Below are 18,240 nucleotides of genomic sequence, written 5' to 3'. Positions count from 1 at the left end.
CCGAAAAAGTCCCGTAGATTTTGTTTAGTTTGTCTGTGATGTACTTGTGGTACTTAATTCCCTAGCCATTTACCGGGGGAAGGTAGTTCACTATTCGTCCTGGCATAGGGAACACACACCGGAGAATGGTACTGTACACATAACTTGAATGTGGAAGTAGCTTGCTGGATGTCCCAGGAGGCTCAGGGCAAGTCTACACAACCCGCAGTAGCGAGCCTCCCAGACTCAGGCTTGCGCTACCACACCAAAAATAGCTGTAGAGATGTTGCAGCTTGGGCTGAAGCCTGGGCTCTGAAGCCTCGGGAGCGGAGTGGACTTCAGAGCCCAAGCTATAGCCCGAGTCACAACTATAAAGTGCTGTCTAGACACCTATTCTAGTGTAGTAGCGCAAGCCTAAGGCTGTGGACCCAGGTTGGGAGGCTTGCTGCTACAGGCTCCATAGACGTACCTGAAAAGCTGCCTGATTACTCCCCCCATGCTGGCTAGCACTCAAGTAAGTATTCTAAGAGCAACTGTGTACGAATCAGGGCTTTACTCACTAAATCAGGATAGTTTTGAACAGTGGGAGGCATTTCTCACTTACCCTTCTGTAATCCCATGAAGTTGCAGTTCATGGTGAATGCAATTCTTCTGTGCCTCTGTTCTAGTCTGACTGTCTGAAGTGCTCCTAATATGGAGTCAGTCTCTGGAGCAGGTGAGGGGTGGGGAGAGAAAGGCAGGCCCATCTCTGCCGCTCAGAGTCTGTGCCCCTTTCCTGGGCAGAGCAAGGGTTTATGGTGGATGATCAGAAGGCACAATTCCCATTCCTAAACTGCCTGAAATTTGTGCTCCTTTTCCTGGCTCTGCAATGGTCCTTGGGCTGAAAGCCAGACACCCACAATTCTCATTAGGCTGCAGCCCGTGGTAGGGCTGCACAGGAACAAGCTTCCCTGCAGGCCCAGACATGCTGCAGGGTGGGAGAGGAGCAGTGACAAGATACAGAGCACTGTGAGAGCCTCTGTGTATGGGAAAAGCCTCGCAAACACTCTTGCAGAGGAAGGCAAAGGAGAAGAGGTTCAACTCCTGATTTTCACCACACTTGTTCATTAAAAATATGAATTACTGCCTTGGGAAGGACACAATTGCTTTTGCCTTTTTGCATCTGGAGTCTCTGCAGTTTGCAGGACCTACTCTGAGTATTGTTGAAATTCTCTCAATTCATATTGGGAAAAAAGGGAACTGAGTAAGAGCCTGCTTCTTTCCCCAGGGGGTTGAAGACCCACTTCTGTATCTGAGGGAGGTGCACTCTAACTTTTCAGGATTTTTCCCCCTTCAGTCCAGGTCTCTTGAGGGACTCAGCCCCTGAGCTGGCCGGGTAGCTTTTCCTTGTCCTTAGACTCTCACCCAAAATGCTCCTGATTGGGCTTTTCTGTGTTAGAGTCACAAGGTGGGTACCAGACATGCCGTTTGACTGAGTCCCATATCCTATTAGTGCCAGGGTTGGCTGGCTGAGAACAGGCAGGGTATAATTTACCCTCTTAAAAGTAAAGATTTCTACACAAATGGTTGGAAGAAACTGAACTGCCAAATTGTTCCACTTATGGAGGCAAAAATCTGGTGGCCGGAGCTGAAGGATGGAGCTTAGGCCTGGAAATTCCAGCAACAACATTGGAACCATTCCGAATTCCAGGTGGGGGGATTCATTAGCCCGTGAGTAATGAATTCAGGGAGAAGCTGTGTAACGGAATAAAATATTTCTTACCTGTTCATTAACTTTCTTCTCTTTTTCTAGCTCCTTTTCCATATCTGTTAATTCTCTGTCTTTTTGTTCCAATTGCTTTTCCAGCCGACGGATCTCATCACGCAAAAACCGAGTATCACGACCACCAACAGCTCGCTGTGCCATCTTATAAGAATGTTAAAAACTAACAAATGTACATTTTTTCTTCAAATTAAAAATGCAGGACAGCTAGTGAGACAGATTTATTTGCATGGAAGTAACAACGTTTGCAAACAGTTTAAAAAAAGTAAGATAATGGGTGATGTTTCCATCTAATGTTTTAGTAACAACAAAAATTACTTGAGCACAAATCTTCAGAGTTATTAAAATAAAGATCTCCCTAGAGATCTCCATACGTACACAGTGCTCTGCCGACATGTACTTGGTGCATATTCCAAATTAATACTGAAATTAACAACCATACATGTCAAATACATCTCTTTCAGCAGTGGGCACTGTTTTTATTTGTGAAACAAATTTCTTCAGGCATGTCAAAGGCATTTACCCTCACTGAGGCCTAAGTGTCTGATCCAAAGCCTAGAGAATCGGCAATGAGAGAAAGAGAGAGAGTGAGTGTGTGTGTCTGTGTGTGTGTGTAGTTGAACCTAAACAGGGGATTTGCCACTCCCAGGGGGATAGGAGAGAGGAAAGCACAGGTTGGAGTCAGGCCCCTCTCCCTCTTTGGGTTTGTTCCATCCCACTGCCCAGTTGGGAGGAGGACTGGTATCCAGTTGGCTCTCATACTCCCCTCTCTTAAAATTTAAATTTTTTCCGTGCTACACAAGTCTCTTGCTTCTTCGGCTGTCCTGCCCACCCTCCCTGTAGGGTAGATAGGGAGCTTTATTTCCTCAACATATCATGGAGGCATAGTTGGGGTAAGAAATAATAGGGTTTAGAAGTCTGATACTAAGAGATAATATAAAAATGTGTCATTTGTCACAACCTGCAGTCAGTCTCCAGTGTGGATAAAGGTTAATAGAGCCAGCTTCCAGGAGGTATATGAGACCCATGATTTTTGCTAGCTTTGCTTGTGCCTGTACACAGAAGCGGAGGCCTGAATTCTTTCCGACAGAGGCTTCCCCTTGGTACTCTCTATCCCACGTCGACTAAAGAACTCAGACATGAGCTGAATCCAGGGAGTAGACTGAAGGGTCTACAGGATTATAGGTTAGAGCAGGCCCATGCCGCTTCCCAAGTTCACAGAGAATAAATACCATTGGAGCTCTAGAAACTAATTTAGTTTAAAAACAAACATACCTCTAATTCATTTTCTAGTTTCAGAACCTTTGCTTTTAATTGATTTTCTGTTGAAATAAAAATAGGACATACTGGGTTATCCAAAACCTCTAAGCAAAGGAAATACTTATGAGAACTACAGTAACAGCAGCAATCTTCATTCCCATTTATCAATATCGGGATGAAATCCTGTCCCCATTGAAATAAATGGAAATTTTACCATTGCTTTCAATGTGGACAGGATTCCACCCATAGTTATTAATTAAGCCTAATGTTTTATTAGTTATAGACCCGCAGGTAATAAGTCACTTTGTGCATAGCTATTTTTTTTAAAATGTTTATTCAGAAGAGTTACTCACCAAATTTGGCTTGCTCCTCCCCAGCTTTTTCAACTTCTTCTAAAGCCAGCTCTACCTCTTGGGCTTTCATCTAGCAAAAAAATATACATAGTAAGAAAAAAGATTTACCTTTAGACGAATTTATGAGATGGTGATAATCTCCACAAAATCTCATTCTAGAACTAATGGAATATCATTCAAACCAGTGGTCGAGTCAGGTATAGAACCAGATACCCTCCAAGCACCAGGCAGGTGCTCTATTCACTAGGCCACACTAGGTATTTTTTCACAGGAATTATACTAACAATAAAGAAACCTTACGTACTCAAAAGCACACACCCTGAAAACTATAGAAAAGGTCCCTACAAAAAACAGACTTTGTAACCTGGTTGGCACTGCCATTTTCAATACATCTATGATAGAATACAAATAGTGTGATATAAAGATTTCACAAGCATGGTTTTGGGATGGAGCGAGATACCTCAATATTGATGCAAAAAATGACAATAATAAATTATAAAATAATTTTAAAGTTGTTACAAACTTGTCTGCACCATTACTGAATATTAAGATATAGCTACAAGAATGTTATACCCAGGATGCTTGAAAATATAAGAATACATATGTTTAGTTAGTTATGTTTCAAAATGTTAAAACTACTCTAAGAAATTCCATAAGATTTCTGTTTCTCTCTCCCAACATCAATCATACCTCAAAAGCACAGACCATGTAAAATAATGTTTTAAGTAGAGGGCTAACTGTAAAAATGAATGTAGGGTATATTATCAGAGCAATAAATCTAGGTACAGTGAGCTCTAATAACCCCCACCCTCTTGCAAGAAAACCTGTGTTCCTAAAAACTTTATAGAATAACATGTGCAGCTGGAGATGTTTTAAACTTTTGTTTATTTCTTAAAATGTTGAAATGAAAAACACCTTTGTGAAATGGATAGTTGCAAATATGTTAGCTAAATGCAAAGCGCCTAATACAGCTCCTAATGTCATGTGCAATGTGTGACGCTGGGCCAGAAAGGGTTAAGCAACTATCAGCGTAAATTCTACCTTTAAAGACATATTAGGAAAGTATGTAAGTGGTAATTAGGGCTATTCCTTACACGTAGCTAACAAAGCAATGTTAGATAGACTACAGCTTTGAAATGTAAACTTCTATTGTTAAAGAACTGGAAGAAGACAGTAATTGTAGTAGTCTATGTTTACCTATATATTGTTAGAAATTAACAATGTAATCAGACGGTTCCTGTCTATGTTGTATTCTGTGAATTGAGAGATCAAAAGGAGATCTTAACATTTAAATGAACTGTGAATATAGTAATATCACTGTATCGATTTCTCTTTTAAGTATATAGCAGATCATCTGTGAATGGTGGAAGATAGGCAACTGCCTTATGTTAATCCGTGTATCTAATTACAGGTGATGCTTAGGAAATAGGTCTATTTCAAAGTTGTGATGATTGCCTATTGGTCACCTGAGGACTCCGTGCTGTCAAAAGAAGGCCTGGAACTGTACACAGGACTCTTGGGTCCTGATCCTTTTTATCTCAGATCTCCTTGAGCTTTATTCAGGGGAAGCTTGAGTCGTAAAACTGAGATCTCCAGTCCCACCTGGATCATCCTGGATATGAACATTGGATTATAAGCTATGGACTAACTCGGAAAGAACTCTTTGCAGCTCCAAAGCTCCCAATCTCTACTATAAAAAGAACAGGAGTACTTGTGGCACCTTAGAGACACAAGTACTCCTGTTCTTTTTGCGGATACAGACTAACACGGCTGCTACTCCGAAAGCAATCTCTACTATGAAACTGATCTCAGAACTGTACTCAGGTCTGTATGTATAATGTCCTTTTAACCAACACTCTCTTTTCTTTATTAATACATTTTAGTTTAGTTAATAAGAATTAGCTGTAAGCATGTATTTGGGTAAATTCTGGAATATTCATTAACCTGAGAGGTAATGTGTCCGATCCTTTGGGATTGGTAGAACTTGGCTGTCTGGGAGAGAGCCCAAAGGTTGGGTTGCTTTTAAGGGAGCTAGCATTTTGGCTTCTGCATAACCAGTAAGATATTATAGAAGCTGTTTTGTGGCTAGCTTGGTGGATCTAAGTATTGGAATAACCACCAGCTTTGGGGATTGTCTGCCCCATTCTTTGCAGTTTGCCCTAATTGAGTAACCTCAGCTCGGCCCCCCGGGACCTCGGTCACACTATGTAAATGATAAAATGTTTTATGTTCCAACATGGAATCAAATGATCTTGCAAACTAGAGTAAGAAGCCATTTATGTAAACAATGTTTATACTAATGGATAATAAATTAATTACTGGCAGTGCACAAGCAAACCCTCAACCAACTCAGGAAGACAAGAAAATCCATCATTATAAAAACTGTCACATAGAATCAACAACTTAAGCTAAAGACTTTCTCAAAGTTATTTAATTTTAAAAGACTTTTAAGAACCCAAAACTCTCATATAAAAAACAAGAATATTTGGACTTTTTGAAAACAGACTTTCATTTCCTGTCAAACTTTCATAAAACTGAAAGACTATCTCAGAGAATGGACGAATAAAAAGAAACAAGCTTTGAAAAATTATCTGATGCTTTCCTGCCACAAGACAATTAAAGGACATTAAACAGACTGCACTGTCAGGAGTTGAAGAGTGTCACCTAAGCCAGTCCTGATGGAATGAAGTCAATGAAAGGGTAAGCAGCCAACTCTGAAACGAAACAAACCTGAAAGAGGTATGTTCTCTATAATTTCATGAAAATAGGAAGAAGGGTATAGAAACTCTGAAGTGAGCCTCCATCACACACCCCCTCTGTCACCCTGTTCAGACACAGCTCTCCATAAGTAAGTTGCTACAGACAGATAAGAAAAACAAAGACAACTCAAGAAGAAACCAACTCAAGGAAGATCTCCCGAAGACTTCAACATGGATTGGTGAGAGCAAGTTCACTAAATACACTGGTAAGTGATTAGATTTAAAACTTTTGTACTGATTTTGTTGAAATACTGTTGTAACTTAGAAAACATAGGAGTGTCTATACATACAGCTTAGAGAAGATGTTAACTACATCGACGGGAGAGCTTCTCCTGTCGTCTTACATACTCCACCTCCCCGAGAGGCAGTAGCGATGTTGATGAGAGAAACCGTCCCATCGACATAGCACTTTCTACACCGGGAGTTCAGTCCGTACATCTGCATTGCTCAGGGGCATGAATTTTCCATCCTTGAGAGATGTAGCTATACCAACATAAGTTCATAGTGTAAACCAGTGCTAACACCAAGTTAATCACCAAGTGGTTAGACTCTGTATTTCTGGAGAGGGTGAAACAGAGAAATAGTGGGATGCAACTGGATCTAAAATTCTTAATTTTCATAAGTGGCCTGTTTTAAGACAGATCCTTAAATGGCTTCTTCTGAGTAACTAATTTAAATATCTTCTTCAATTTCATAGGATTTAGCTAAGATTGCTTACTTTACCCAACTATAAACTGTTTAGGTTATTAATAATTAACAGGCTTCACTTCCTTTAACAAATTATTTTGTTCAGATGAACTGTTTTAAGTATCTAATAAGATGCTAAAACTTAATTCACAATAATTTGGGAAATAATATACTTTGGTCTTAGCTTACCAAGAGAAAAGCGCCCCTGCCCCCTGAGATGGCTCACGCACAAGGGTATTAATAGCTTTCCACAGAGAGACATGCAAAAAAGATTGTAACAGAAGTAACCAGTTTATCATTTGTGTTCAGTCATTTGTGCAGTTTGGTTTATTTTTTTAAATCTTTCTTTAATAATAAAATAGCCATGATTAACAACTGTGATTATTTTGCTTGGTCTTGATCATGGTGTCCTGTAAGGTATGAAAAAGAACCTCTGTGACTACATAAGGGGGAGCCAGACCCCGGAACTGACAATAAGAGAAACAATTAGTAAGAGCTCACCTACAATTCCTTGTTTCTCTAAACTAAATATTGTTAGCAATTTTTCAAACAAAATTACCTGGCATCCAACAATTTAAAACTATCCCTTTCAACCTCACACCACCTTCCTAATGAGTAGTGCTGACACTCAAGTTTTGAAGGTTATTCCAAACTAGTACCAATCAAACTGGCACCACATCATCATGTATTTTTATGTGCCACAAATGTTACAGAAAAACAATTTTTAAGATATTTTACAGCACCTAAAAATTGTTTGAGATTTGTGTTTGTATTTCTCTGTCTGGAAAAGCAGGCTCTTTTAATTACACAATCTGTTTTTACATTCATCATACACACATAGAACTCCCAGAAGCACTTATGTAAAGCAACAAAGTATGTGTATCTTCCAGTACATATGGGAGTTACATGTGTAAAGATGTATGAAAAAAGAACTAAGCCCTGAGCTTCCACTTGAAAATGGAAACAAATACTTTTATCTAAAAATAAATACATGAATGCATTTTAAAAAGTCATGTTGTTTTAAAAAATAAGATCAATACAAACCTTCATTAGTGACTGTGTAATTTTAAAAAGATGTACCACATGTTCAAGATTTTCACCTTTTAAGTCATTTCCTTCAACCTAAATACAGACGAGAATATGGTTTAGTTAAACATCAAGAAAATTAAATAAACACACTTAACACTACACACGTACTATACCAGTTCAGGTTAATTAAAGATGAATAATAAAACTATTAAAGTTCACTTAAAGTACCTTGGATACAGTCACCAGCAAACTATCTGCCAGTTCTTCTTGACGAGGCAGATCGTCAGCATCAATTCTCATAAGCTTCTTCCAATCTAAATTGGGTGGCATCTTGAATTTAAAATAGTTTTTCCTGTAACAACAAAATAATTAAACATCAGTACTATTTACGAACTTGTAGCTATGATTGTCAAAAGCAACCATGTGAATGGCAGAGACTGATGCTAAGAACCATCCACCAATCTCATAATGCAGTACATTGTGTTTCTCAGTGACCACATTGCGATCTTTGAAGCAGATATTCCAGAAGGCAAATCTGCCTGTGGCAACAGAAAATCTCTTATATAACACCCAAGAATTGTACTCCGAACATCTGATTATCCAGCACCCATTTCTGTAAGGCAGCAAAATTCTTGTGCTGGCTACGACCCTCATCTTTTTGCTTACTGTGCCTGTATCCATAAAATCCAGTAGTTGATCTGAAAGCTGGCCAGTCTATTGTGAGGGTAATAAGAATGTGAAACAGTAAGTCCATCTACATGGAGCTTCTCTCCTGTCTATATGTGTCACAGTGGCTTGCCATTGTATTGGACATGGTGAGAAATGTCTGTACTATCTCCATAAGGGGGTTTGAGTTTGTGGATTACATTCACCGTGGCTGTTCCTACCATGCACTGACAATAGCCCCAAAACAGCAGTTAGGCCCTGCTAAATTTAAACACAGAACAAGCATTTTTTTTAAAATCTATTTATTGCCCTAAGTTAGAAGGATGGCAACAATGCAGTAAAAAACAAAACAAAAAAACCCCCAGAACAGTCAGTATATTTAGTCCACTGCTGTGAACTAACATACGGAATTGGGACAGATATTTTGTGCATGACAATCACCCTCTCAGGGCTGATCTCCACTTACAGGGGATTGACGTGTGGCTGTCGATCCCCCAGGGGTCATTTCACCAGGTCTAGTGAAGACCAACTAAATCAACCGCCATTCGCTCTCCCATCAACTCTGGTACTCCAACGGAACAAAAAGCATAAGGTAAGTCAACAGGAGAGTGTCTTCTGTCAACCTAGCATGGTGTAGACACCGCAATAAGTCAACCTAAGATATGTGAACTCCAGTTACTTTATTCACATAGCTGGAGTTGCATAACTTAGGTCAACTTCGCCCTGTAGTGTAGACCTGCCCTCCAACATCCAACTTCTCCTATGTGCCCCAGCCTACAAAAAGAGAGGACTTTTGATGTCTTTTTAGCTCTCATACTCCCCACACCTGAGGCTGTCAGAATCTCATGCATACTTCTGGGAATTGGCACAACTTGCTCTGCATTACCTCAGCCCAGTCTAGAGTTTCACCAACTTAACCTCCCTTTTTATACTCCACAGCCACACAACCTCAGCTGCCACTGTCTTCCTCAAAGCATTCCTAGAATTGTCTGTGATGACAACATGAAAACTTTTCTCCTCCAGTTGTACAATTAAGTTATGAGGCAAATCATCCTTTCCTAGCCTCCAGTGAAAATGTAAGTGACCTGCCAGCTCTCTGTACTTCACATGTATTATCTCAGTTATATCATTTTTACAAGTTTAAATCCAGTTTTATTGGGGAATCCTTAGACACTGAGCAAAAGTACCTGAAGAGAGGAAAAAGAGATATATTAATTACTGCAATATCATTCAGAAGCTCTACATTACTTGATTTTGTATATTGGCCAATATTAAAAAGCCTTTAATAGCCCAAATGCATAATATGACATAAAAAAGAAAAATGTAGGAATTGTGGGAAAATATATTTACCATAACATTCTACAGTAGTGGTGGGCAACCTGCAGCCCACACGCAGCCCGTTAGGGTAATATGCTGGTGGGCCACGCAACAGTTTGTTTACATTGACCATCTGCAGGCACCCCGTCCGCAGCTCCCAGTAGCCGCGGTTCACCATTCCCGACCAATGGGAGCTGCGAGAAGCGGCGGCCACCATGTCCCTGTGGAAGCGTGGCCACAGAGAACTACGGGCAGTCATGCCTGCAGACAGTCAATGTAAACAAATATGGGCCGCGGGTTGTCCACCACTGTTGTAGAGTCAGTTTCTCTGTGTTTACTAAGTGTTCTGGAAAATATATATTCTATGTAATCAATCATCTTCCAAGGATGACACTACACTTGCATTATGCATATATTTCTGATCTTCTGCTTCTCCTGGATGACAGGGAGACACAGCTGCAGTATGCCATGCAGAAGAAATTCAATGATCTTTTGAAATGCTAGTCCTGCCCAGTTAATTAGGTGAAAAGAGGGAAAATATATTCTAAGCAGAAAGAGAAGATGATGTGTCAGAGTAGCAGATGACCAAGGAGAAGAAGAGGCTGAGACTGCAGATTAGGCAAATAGGCTATTGGCATCATGAAAACATGGGCCATGAGATGTCAACAAATAGTACTGAAATGGAACCACAGGCCCACTTCCACAGACAGACAAATGATTGAGGGTTTTACTGTCCCTTCCACAGCAAGGACACATCCAAGAATATAAGCACAGAATTATCTTCCAACAGCCCCACTCTAGCAACCAGTCCTTCACTGTCCTTCCACACACCTCTTGTTCTTCCTAATCCTTAATTAGCCAATGACTTCGGCATCTCAAATCCCATTTATACAAACCTATAGGCTACTTCATTTCACGATACCAATTTTATGTTTGACCCTGTAAGCAGGGTCTGAATTAATTCTACCCTGACATCTAGTGATGAACTAGGGAAGAAGATTTCCGCAACTGACCTTGTTTGCGTAGACATTCCCATTTGGCCTAGGTACACAGCATGATGGAGCTGCTTTGCCCAAATGATCACTTTTAGCGGGTGCTGGATTGCAAGTCACTTTGTAATTGGGTGCAGGGCTAATAAAGTGTTGTTATCCTTGGTTTGTGGGAGCAGAACTGTGCTTGGCAAGCCCTGATTCAGGGTTTCACCCTCAGCTGAACTGTGCTCGCTAAGCGAGGGGTAGGAGCAAGGAGAACAACTGAGAGTGGGATGTGGTGGAGGGAGAAAGGAGGAGTATGTTAAAGGAACTTTTGATTGTCAGACTTAAGAGGCAAAAACACTGCCCAACATACTCTGGGATGGGTGTGTTGCTCATGATGCTATGAATTCTGCTGTGACGTTGCACTCCATATCTTTTATGGAAATATGCTTATGAGTGTAAATATGCTGTAACTGGAATATTCTTTAAGCAAAAGGTCTCTTATGAAGTATCATAACAAAGGTTATAACCTACTGAACATATTCCTCCTATTTGTATGCATGTATCATTCTTGTATCTGAAGCTAAAAATATGAAGTATAACTCTGAGGCCCTATTATAATTATGCAAAGTGTGGGCCATTAATGGTGGTTTAGAATCTTGATGGCTCCCATTGACCTAGTCAATTTGTTGTAAATGGTTATTTACATGCAAAACTTCCTGTGTACATGTGGGCCAACCCAGGAAGAATGGAGACTAGGGTTTTACAGTGACATGTCACATGACCCTGGAATCCATCTTAACCCTTGTATTTTTCCATTGATGAGGTAGGGGTAGGGACAAGCACAGACAAAAGATTCCTGCCTTGTGCCAAAGCTATAAAAGGGGGTGGAGCAGGACACAAGGGGATGCCAGCTATGAGAAAACCCCTGCTTACCACCTGAGATGTCTGCTGGAACTAACAAGGACTGTACCGGGGAAAGGATCGGGCCCAGACTAGGAAGAATTCTAATCTGTGAAAGAAGTTTATTGGAACATCTCTGAGATATTACCTGTAATCAGTTTCTTAATGTATTAGGCTTAGACTTGCGTGTTTTTGCGTTATTTTTCTTTGTGATTTACTTTGTTCTGGCTGTTATTACTTGAAACCATTTAAATCCTACTTTTTTATACTTAATAAAATCACTTTTGTTTATTAATAAACCCAGAATAAGTGATTAATACCTGGGGGAGTAAACAGCTGTGCATCTCTCTCTAGCAGTGATACAGAGGGTGAACAATTTACAAATTTACCCTGTATAAGCTTTATACAGAGTAAAACGGATTTATTTGGGGGTTGGATCCAACTGGGAACTGGGTGTCTGGATGCTGGGACAGGTAACCTACTGAGCTGTTTTCACTTAAAGCCTGTAGCTTTGGGGGTGTGGTCCAGACCCTGGGTCTGTGTTGCAGCAGGCTGGCGGGTCTGGCTCAACAAGACAGGGTTCTGGAGTCCCAAGCTGGCAGGGAAAACAGGCTCAGAGGTAATTTCAGCACATCAGATGACAGTCCCAAGGGGATCTCTGTGACCAAACCTGTCACACCTGCCTGCAACATTTTCCCAAGGTAAAGCTGGGTTACTTTTCCCCTCTTTATTATAAAAATTATTTTCCATGCCAGACTCAGTGCTTGCAAGAGGGAAGTATTGCCTCTCTGAGGTACCCAGCGAGTGATATATAATTTTCCCAGGTTACTGGGATCGGGGCTCTGGTTCTTGTGGTATTGTGAAAAAGGAACAGCTAGATGTTGAACCCGGCCTTGTCACTGCCAACTCCGCGTGGCAGAATGGTTACAATTGTTATTAAAAGCTTTGTTAAAACAATGAATATATTTTATAAGCAATGAGACACATGAATATATTTATTAAGCAATGATACCCTAAATAATGTACTGAGACTCAAAATTCTTCAAAAAGGAGTACTTGTGGCACCTTAGAGATTAACAAATTTATGTGAGCATAAGCTTTCGTGAGTTACAGATCACTTCTTCATCAGATGCATTCAGTGGAAAGTACAGTGGGGACATTTATATACATAGAGAACATGAAACAATGGGTGTTACCATACACACTGTAAAAAGAGAGTGATCACTTCAGGTGACCTATTACCAGCAGGAGAGCGGGGGGGGGGGGGGAACCTTTTGTAGTGATAATCAAGGTGGGCCATTTCCAGCAGGCTCATTCACTGGCACATCTACCAATGTGATATATGACATCATGTGCCAGCAATGCCTCTCTGCCATGTACATTGGTCAAACTGGACAGTCTCTACGTAAAATAATAAATGGACACAAATCAGACGTCAAGAATTATAACATTCAAAAACCAGTTGGAGTCACTTCAATCTCTTTGGTCACTCGATTACAGACCTAAAAGTTGCAATTCTTCAACAAAAAAACTTCAAAAACAGACTCCAATGAGAGACTGCTGAATTGGAATTAATTTGCAAACTGGATACAATTAACTTAGGCTTGAATAGAGACTGGGAGTGGATGGGTCATCACACAAAGTAAAACTATTTCCCCATGTTTATTCCCCCCCCTCCACCCACCACTGTTCCTCAGATGTTCTTGTCAACTGCTGGAAATGGCCCACCTTGATTATCACTACAAAAGGTTCCCTCCCTCCCCCGCTCTCCTGCTAATAATAGCTCACCTTAAGTGATCACTCTTGTTACAAAAAGAAAAGGAGTACTTGTGGCACCTTAGAGACTAACCAATTTATTTGAGCATGAGCTTTCGTGAGCTACAGCTCACTTCATCGGATGCAACCGATGAAGTGAACTGTAGCTCACGAAAGCTCATGCTCAAATAAATTGGTTAGTCTCTAAGGTGCCACAAGTACTCCTTTTCTTTTTGCGAATACAGACTAACACGGCTGTTACTCTGAAACCTGACTCTTGTTACAGTGTGTATGGTAACACCCATTGTTTCATGTTCTCTATGTATATAAATCTCCCCACTGTATTCTCCACTGAATGCATCCGATGAAGTCGGTTTTAGCCCACGGAAGTTTATGCTCAAATAAATTTGTTAGTCTCTAAGGTGCCACAAGTACTCCTTTTCTTTTTGCGAATACAGACTAACACGGCTGCTACTCTGAAACAAAATTATTCAAGCAACTACATGATCTTGTTGTAACTCTTATCTTACATTTACCTTCCCAACTGTTTTGTTCTTCTTATAACCACTTGTTAACTCCTGTCTTTTATATAGGCATCAATCTTGCAATTGGTCAAGTGGAAAGACCTCTGTGTTTGCATGAATGACGATTAATCCAATTATAGGATTGGGACTTTAAACTGTAAATTCTTAGGAGCACTGACTGGGTCTTCTATATGTTCTGAAAATGCAATGGACACTTTTGGGTGCAGTAAACCAAATAATGCTATAAAGTATCAGTTTATTGACGATGGCACAGTCAAAAAAAACCAACACTTGCTTCCTCCACTTGCTAGAACATGCTGTGCTGGTTGTATTTGTAGATGATCTCTTTATCACAATGGATGAAGCTTGTGGGTCCATGCTGATAGTATTAGATCTATCTGCCGCTTTGCATACTAATGATTGTGAGCTATTGTTGACCAACTTGCCTGCGGATCTATGCGGCAGTAGATGGGGCTGATTTTACATGACTTGGGGTTCTCAAATGGTTTCTGTTCCCTAAAAGTCATCTCATACAGGGCTCCGTTTAGTTACCCCTCTTCTTCAGTGTACAGTATGTATAGGATCATTGAGAGGGTATATTAGGAGATATGGCTTGTGATGCCATCAGTATGCTGATGACACACAACTCTTAATTTTTTTCATCTCAGCCAGCCAGAGTGGTGAACTACATTACCTTGTAGCTATTTGAAATTGGAGCATGGTTGAGATGTAGTTCAATCCAATATGACTTGAATATAACACATTATAGTTTATATAGTCCAATACATTAAGTGAAGTGTGACAAGTGGATAAGCAAGTTCTATTAATGGCACCATCTATGACCTAGGAACCTCTGGGTGCCAACTGGCAGAGGGCACAAGGGGTGCAGATACTTTTACAGGGATTTGCTGGGTTAGATATATGCATAATAGTTCACCAAAGGGTGGCATGTGAGCTCTCTACCAACAGCCAGTATCACACTAGTCATCATAATCATTGCCAAATGCATATCTGGCTAATATTTCAAAAATTATCCATCTATATTGTAAATTATGTTCTTAAGGTAAGGCAGATCACCAGAAGGTGACATGTCACAGACAGGTTCTTTGCAGGCAGGGATAATAGATGCTTACGTCGCTGTCTGGTCATTGTATACCAGTGGTTCTCAACCTATGTACCATTGTGGGCTGAATATACAGCTCTCTATTTGTTATGTGGGCCACATCCACAAAATATGTATGCTATCTATATGGCCCTGAGGATGTCACATGGGCCACAGATGTGTGCTGATTGGGCCACAAGCGGCCCACGGGCTGAGAACCACTATTGTATACTGTCCACTTTATAATAACGGTGGTCTATTTGCATAGTGACGGTGATACCAGTGGAAAGATTCTGAACATTTATTCTTGTAGATTTCACAAAGAAATAAACAGCAGAAAGGGATCCCGTTTTCAAGTAAAGACAGTGGATTGTGGGGGCACAGCCGAGAGTGAAGCATACCTTCACGCCAAGCAGACAGTGTGTCATCTCTCATGAAAAAGGGATCACAGCCCACCTGGCTGGAAAGTGCCGGTGAACAATATTTTATTAGGCATGAGAGTATCTTGTTAATTAAAACTAAACCCTAGAATGTGTGTTATGATTTTATCTTATGTGTAACCCTTTGTTTCCGATACTTTAACTTGCTATCCCTGGAATCTCTATACTTAGATAAATCAACTTTTGTTTTCACTTTAAACATAACTATAAGTGATGAGTGTTAAGTGGAGTGATGTAAGGTAACCAGTAAACTGAAATGTACTGCTTATTTGCAAGCAGTGAATCTGTGAATAATGCAAGTGCCCAGTGGCCCTGGGGCTAGACACTCTAGGAGATGCTCAGAGGGTTCCAGGGCTGGAGTGTGCCTATCTCTAACCTGTGGAAAGCAAAGCATAGGGTCTGCACTAGGCTGAGAGGAGCTGGCACAGTCAAGGCTTCCTCATGCTCAGGACAGATGGCGGTGACCCGGGGTACCCAGGGGAGCATCACACCATCGCAATTAGCGACCCGATGGCTTCACATCCTTTCTCTTTGCCAGGAACGTTTTTAAAGGCTTGACACGCACCCCATGGTTCCCTCACACGCCACCGGCCCCGCGACCATGGCTGTGGCTCTTCCCCATCAGCGTGTGCCGGGCGCGCACCGCAGTCTCCGCTCGCACATGGCCTCCACCAGCAAGAGCCGTGCTCCTGCCCACGCGGGCCCAGGCCCCCCCACGGCGCGTGGCCGCGCTCTGCAGGGAGGCAGCTGCCCTCTCCCACCGGGCCACAGCCAGGCTCCTCAGCCGCGCAAGGCGCTGCCGGCGGGAGGCTGCGGCGCGGCTCCCTCGCAAGTGCCCGGATAACGCGCCCCGAGCCTGGGCCCCGTGGAGGCGGGACGTGGGGAGAAGACGGGGGCCACCGCTACCACCCCAACTGCCCTCCAGGGCCACCGGCGGCCTCCTCCCTGCCCGGCAGCTCCCCTCCTCCCCCCACCGCCGCGCCCTCCTGCCCTCACCCGTCTCCGTTGAAGCTACCGGAGGCAACGGCTGCTGCTAGGCGACACCATCAAACATCACTCCGTGGCTGCGTCAGCCCGCGCAGGGCGGGACCCGAATACGCGTCGACGTTGGTCGAACCAAAACTCCCGCGAGCCTACAAGCCCCAGCGTGCATAGCGGAGACTATCACTCCCGCCATGCAACGCGCCACAAAGGGTAAGGACGGCTCTCCATGGCACAGAAGATCGCTCTTTGTGCAAGGGGAATCCGCCAAGCCTAAATCCAAGACTACATTTCCCAGCATGCCTTCCGGCCTCGCCGAGACGTCAGGTCCTAGTGCCCTAGGCTACCTCAAGCCAGTCGGCACGCTGGGACCTGTAGTCTGGAGGGACAGCTCCCGGCATTCTTCGGGCCAGCGGAGGCTCTGCGCTTGCGTAGCGCAGAAGGGAGCGTCCCGGGTACTCCCAGCAGGGGCTCGGTAGCTGCGGAACGAGTTATGGGCGTTTGCAGCAGGGAGAGAGCGTTACCCCCGGGCGCCAGGTAGGGGAGCGCTGGAAGGGTGGGGCGATGCGGACGGCCGGGCTGGGGCCTCCCCCAGGCGAGTGGGGCGGAGGGGTCACGACGTGGTGGGTGATGCCGCCCGCGCTCCTCCGGCGGGGAGGGGCTGCTCCGCTCCCCTCCCCTCCCCCCCCCCCCCCCGAGCCGCGACGTGCTCCCGCTGCCCTGTCCCGGCCCCTGCTCGCCCCTTGCCGCCTCGCGATGGGCAGCGGGGCGGGCCCAGCCTCGGAGCTGCCTCTTCCCTGAGCCTTGCCTCAGCGTCGGCTGCGAGGCCCCTGGACCACCACGGGGGCGGGTCCTTTCAGGCCTGCTTCAGCCGTACACCCCTCCCAGCCTGCAGAGCAGGGGTTTGCCCCGGCCCCCTAACGACCTCTCTCCGCTGCTCTGCCCCCGGGAGAGGCTGCATTGCAGTGCTACTGTCCGCATATAGCTGGCGTGCTGTGACTGGGGGCTCCTTGGGGCAGGGACCAGTGTCTTGTGTTTGGTTTCAGAGTAGCAGCCGTGTTAGTCTGTATTCGCAAAAAGAAAAGGAGTACTTGGGGCACCTTAGAGACTAACCAATTTATTTGAGCATGAGCTTTCGTGAGCTACAGCTCACTTCATCGAATGCATCCGATGAAGTGATCTGTAGCTCATGAAAGCTTATGCTCAAATAAATTGGTTAGTCTCTAAGGTGCCCCAAGTACTCCTTTTCTTTTTGTCTTGTGTTTGTGCAGTGCCTGGCACAGCGGGGCTCCTCTAACTCAATCCAAATAAGGTATAGAAAATATGAGGATATTCTGGGAACTGGGATTGTTTAGTCTGCGGAAGAGAAGAATGAGGGGGGATTTGATAGCTGCTTTCAACTGTCTGAAAGGGGGTTCCAAAGAGGATGGATCTAGACTGTTCTCAGTGGTAGCTGATGACAGAACGAGGAGTAATGGTCTCAAGTTACAGTGCGGGAGGTTTAGGTTGGAAATTTGGAAACAGTTTTTCAGTAGGAGGGTGGTGAAACACTGGAATGCGTTACCTAGGGAGGTTGTGGAATCTCCTTCCCTAGAAGTTTTTAAGGTCAGGCTTGACAAAGCCCTGGCTGAGATGATTTAATTGGGGATTGGTCCTGCTTTGAGCAGGGGGTTGGACTAGATGACCTCCTGAGGTCCCTTCCAACCCTGATATTCTGTGATTCAGCAACAACAAAAAACCCAGTAGCAT

General features: G+C 43.2%; 2 protein-coding genes across 3 annotated transcripts in view; one reads left to right on the top strand and one right to left on the bottom strand.

The window, feature by feature from the left end:
- CEP290 (centrosomal protein 290) overlaps positions 1–8,985 on the bottom strand; it is a 106,480-nt gene extending 97,495 nt beyond the window's left edge. The window contains exons 1-6 of the mRNA XM_077832587.1: positions 8,962–8,985; positions 8,058–8,181; positions 7,845–7,922; positions 3,355–3,424; positions 3,017–3,063; positions 1,742–1,885 (exon numbers count right to left, since the gene is read on the bottom strand). Of these exons, the coding sequence (XP_077688713.1) occupies positions 1,742–1,885; positions 3,017–3,063; positions 3,355–3,424; positions 7,845–7,922; positions 8,058–8,159 (441 nt within the window). The 5' untranslated portion in view covers positions 8,160–8,181; positions 8,962–8,985. The remainder of the gene's footprint in view (positions 1–1,741; positions 1,886–3,016; positions 3,064–3,354; positions 3,425–7,844; positions 7,923–8,057; positions 8,182–8,961) is intronic.
- A 7,928-nt stretch (positions 8,986–16,913) lies between these two features.
- The window catches only part of TMTC3 (transmembrane O-mannosyltransferase targeting cadherins 3), a 44,436-nt gene continuing 43,109 nt past the window's right edge, over positions 16,914–18,240 (top strand). For both annotated transcript variants that reach the window (XM_077832528.1, XM_077832530.1), the window contains exon 1: positions 16,914–17,028. The gene's annotated coding sequence lies outside the window, so the exon portion shown is untranslated. The remainder of the gene's footprint in view (positions 17,029–18,240) is intronic.

The sequence above is a fragment of the Eretmochelys imbricata genome, chromosome 1, assembly GCF_965152235.1.
Source record: "Eretmochelys imbricata isolate rEreImb1 chromosome 1, rEreImb1.hap1, whole genome shotgun sequence".
In the NCBI taxonomy this organism is placed as follows: domain Eukaryota; kingdom Metazoa; phylum Chordata; order Testudines; family Cheloniidae; genus Eretmochelys; species Eretmochelys imbricata.
The sequence above is the reverse complement of the archived record's forward strand: the minus strand, read 5'-3'. Positions and strand labels throughout refer to the sequence as shown.